Here is a 4,322-nt window from a genome sequence, read left to right as displayed (position 1 = left end):
GAGAGAGAGAGAGAGAGAGAGAGAGAGAGAGAGAGAGAGAGAGAGAGAGAGAGATGAAGCGTCTATGTGCGGCTGGAGGGGAGCTTCACTACCGTAACGCGGGCCTCACGCACGACAAGGCGTCTGCGTTCGTCACGAGCGCCGTAAGTATAGCAACTAGCTCATAGCAGCGTCCCCCTTGTGTTAAAACTGGGAAGTAATTCCTGAGGTTAGGGTTAGGGTTAGAGTTAGGGTTATGGTAAGGGTGAGAGTTAAAATAAAGATTAAGTTAAGGGTTAACGTTAAAATTAGGGTTAGGGTTAGGGTTATAGTACTGTTATGGTTAGGGTTAGATTTACGGATACGATTTGAATAATAATTAGTACGAAGACCAGAATGAAAATTTAGATTATCATTATAAACAGATCTATTGTTATTCCATATATACGGTTTTCATAATTCGTTGATCGGGTGATTTCTTGCCTTGCAGTGGCCGTGCCCGCCGGTAGTGTACATCGTCTACCGTCTCCTCACCGCCTTCTTCTTCTTCGTCGCCTTGATCAACAGCTGGGCCAGTTTACCTGCCAGGTATTGTCTGACGGGAGTTTTCATTCATTTAGAATTAGATTATCGACTTATCGATATATCATTTAAATTATGATTTATTATTAGTCAATTTAATATTTCATACGTGACAAGGTTAAATGCAAACTATAATGTATAATAATTTTCAAAATATTCAGAAAACATAATTATATTTTATTAAAAAAAAGGACAATTGTAAATGCAATATTTAATCTCAATTTTTTGTTCTGTTTTAACCATGTTACACAGTTTATAGTCTATGATTCGAATAGCCAACAATTATTTTAATTGATATACACTCACTATCTCGTACTTGCTGTCTACAATATAAGCTCTATAAATCGATGAATTTTAATAAATGAATAAAAATCAACGAATACATAAATTTTGATGACATTTTGCAGCCATTTTGGAGCCCGAGCAAAATGGCTGATATACCTGACCAATCAGAGCTTCACGATTCTAAACATCTACATGGTGACGTCACTGATACTCGCAATACGTCACTACAGATCCACACGACGAGTGACAGGTACATAATAATTGTGATACATATATATATAATATATATATATATATATTATAATCTTGTATAATATCCGTGAACATCTAGTGATTATTTTCAAGATTATTTAAGAATTTATGTTATAAATCTCTGGTAACCGCGTCCAGTTCTAATCCTGATAGAGCTATACTATTGCTAGAGTCGAATGGCTCGGCAAAACTCGACGAATGCCAGATTGCACATCCCTCTCTCTATCACATTCCCAGGCGATGACACACCCTCGGCAACCACCGAAACATCGTTCGACGACGGCGCCGCTAGATGGCAGCACAAGCTCGCCTGGGTGCTCTTCAACATGGCCGCCAGTCTGGCGTTGGCCGTCACACTTGGTTACTGGATCACCGACTACAACCCGTCTCACGTCATTTCCGCCGACAATCTTATCAAGCACGGAATCAATGCCGTCGTCATCATCGTCGACGTCGTCGTCGTCGCCACACCCGTCCGTCTGCTTCACATCTGGCAGCCCGCCGTGTTTCTGACCTACTACGCAATCTTCACGGTCGTCTACTGGGCGTCGGGCGGCACGAACGAGGCTGGCGCCCCCTACATATACTCGACGATCAACTACACCGACGCGCCCGGCTCGGCCGTCGTCTACCTGCTGTTCGGTTTCTTGACGTCTCTTCCGTTCACACACGTGATCGTCTTCGTCGTGTATAAACTCAGGGTTCTGCTGCTGACGTCACGGAGGTCACGTGCGCCGGCGCAGGAGGCGACAGCGGCGCCTCTAGCGGATATTAAGGACAGCCCCGAACGCCCGCAAATTCCGTAAAATCTCTCACTAATATATATATACATATATATATATATATAGTCATATACATATTTAGTCTTGTGTGTGTCATAGATTCTATAACAAGAGCCTAAGTTTATTGTGTATTATTGTAAATGTATCACTATAATACAGTGGCGAGTTAATGCATAATATCTAGCAGTACGCAGGCTATAGGGCGCTCTTCTAATTATAAACACAGGTCTATGGATAAGAATTTATTACAGAAACCTATGGGGGTTTCAATTGTGAAGTACGGCCTAAATAAAAGTACGTAATATAGCTTGCTGAGGGAGAGAGGGATGGGAGACTGAAGGAAGGCGGCAGTGAAGATGGCTGACGGGCGGTGGAAGAAGGAGGAGGCTGAGCGTGTAGACAACGAAAACAAAGGAAAGGGCGGACGGGGATGAAGTAGGAGTTTGGCACCCTACAGGCTAGGGCGCTCTCCTATAATTATAAACACAGGTCTACGGATAACAATTTACTACAGAAACCTATGCTGAGATACCCCATAACCACATTAAATGCATTTTCATCATAAAATATAACTTATCTGGTGAGATATGGCGCATGCGCTAAAACAGTAACGTAGCCAGGTTATGTAGGACCTATACTGATTGGTATAGGCAGCGGGGATCTTACATGCAAGGTCTGCTTTCTATTTCTGAAGTAAGGTCCACTAATAAAATTTTATCATATAAATCTATGCTAGGATAACCCATCTTCATTTTAAATTCATAATTTTTGTAAAATATTCTTCTTCTCGGGAGATATTGCGCATGCGCGAGCACCGTTTCAGACGTGCAGTACGGCCTAAGGAAAAGTACGTAATATAGCGTGCTGAGGGAGAGCGGGATGGGAGACTAAAGGAAGGCGGCAGTAAAGATAGCTGAGGGGCGGTGGAAGAAGGAGGAGGCTGAGCGTGTAGACAACGAAGACAAGGGAATGGGCGGGCGGAGCTGAAGTAGGAGTTTTGCACCCTACAGGCTAGGGCGCTCTCCTAATTATAAAAACAGGTCCAGGGATACAATTTAATTCCAGAAATCTATGCTGAGATACCCCATAACAATATTAAGTTCATTTTCATCACAAAATATGGCTCTTCTGGTGAGATATTGCGCATGCGCTAAAACAGTAACGTAGCCAGGTTATGTACTGATTGGTATATGCAGCGGGGACCTTAGGCCTACATGCAAGGTCTGCTTCCTATTTCTGAAGTGAGGTCCACTGATAAAATTTTATCATATAAATCTGTGCTAGGATAACCCCGCTTTTTTAAATTCATCTTGGAATTGGTACTTGGCTGCTTTATTTGCAAAACATATTCAGTCAAAAATCTTTGTAAAATGTTATGCGAAAATGATTCAATTTGTACCAAAATTATGGGTCTGTGCATACATTATCACTGAAAATAGCGGCGAAAGCGGGCATTTTTAATTTATGCAAATTAGGTATTTTTTCCTAACTTCCTGTTTTCTACCTTTTTGATATGTTGTTTGGGAGGGTTTCAAGAGACACTTGCAACAGAAATAATTTATAATATATATGATGTTATATAAATAAAGCATTAACTACACAATAAAAAAGACAGTAGATGCTTTATTTCATGTTATTTGCCGACCATATTCTTCTCTTTTGAGTGCTCACACGTTTACGTGACGTCACGTTCTACAATGCATTTACATTACTCTCACATTACCAGCGGCGAGTCCACCGCCTTGATTCTGTTTAGCTTGATAACGACGGAATTACCCGAGTTCGGCCGGGAACTCCCGAGCGAGCTGTCGGAGGCGACGCCGGAGTCACAGCTGATCTCTTGTTGCTCCGCCTCGCAAGAAAGTTGAGCGAGGCGGGCGGCCATTATGTTTATGACGTCAGAGTTCACCGTCCCTATCCTAGCAGAATCTACGCTTGCCGAACCTACCCTGTTACTCCCACCCCAGCCTTCCCTCTCTTCTACCCTAGCCGAGTCGACGCTACGCGACTCTAACCCGTCTTTCTCTAGTCTAGCCATCTCCGCTCTCCGCCCGCCGTTCTTTGCCGGATCGTCTGCAAACGCGATGGCGTCACGAGCGTCTGCTCCGCTGCGCCCTCGCGCGGCCGCACTCGGTACTACCGTCGTCGTCGTCGTCGGCGTCGTCACGATCGCTGCCAGTTGTGACGCGCTCAGTCTCGTCTGCACTGTCGGCAGCAGCTCGTCGGAGCCGCTAGGGGGCGTGGGGAGCAGGCTGCGGCAGACGCGCCGTGGGGGCGGGGCGGACAGACGCACGCGGGGGTTGCGTGCTGCTCTCAGCGCGTGATACCTGCGCGGAAGAGTGAGTGAGAGTGAGAGAGAGCGAGCGAACGAGTGAGAGAGAGATTGATAGAGAGAGATTGATAGAGAGAGAGAGAGAGAGAGAGAGAGAGAGAGAGAGAGAG

At 44.7% G+C, this 4,322-nt stretch overlaps 1 protein-coding gene across 1 annotated transcript; it reads left to right on the top strand.

Moving 5' to 3' along the window:
* The first annotated feature begins 984 nt into the window (after positions 1-984).
* On the top strand, positions 985-1,921 carry LOC106820914 (protein rolling stone-like). The gene is made up of 2 exons (XM_014825512.1): positions 985-1,096; positions 1,336-1,921. The coding sequence occupies exons 1-2, from the start codon at positions 1,039-1,041 to the stop codon at positions 1,902-1,904; spliced, it is 627 nt and encodes a 208-aa protein (XP_014680998.1). The 5' UTR covers positions 985-1,038; the 3' UTR covers positions 1,905-1,921.
* The last annotated feature ends 2,401 nt before the right edge of the window (positions 1,922-4,322 follow it).

This window comes from Priapulus caudatus, unplaced genomic scaffold (genome assembly GCF_000485595.1).
Source record: "Priapulus caudatus unplaced genomic scaffold, Priapulus_caudatus-5.0.1 Scaffold52, whole genome shotgun sequence".
NCBI classification, from domain to species: Eukaryota; Metazoa; Priapulida; class Priapulimorpha; order Priapulimorphida; family Priapulidae; genus Priapulus; species Priapulus caudatus.
The sequence above is the reverse complement of the archived record's forward strand: the minus strand, read 5'-3'. Positions and strand labels throughout refer to the sequence as shown.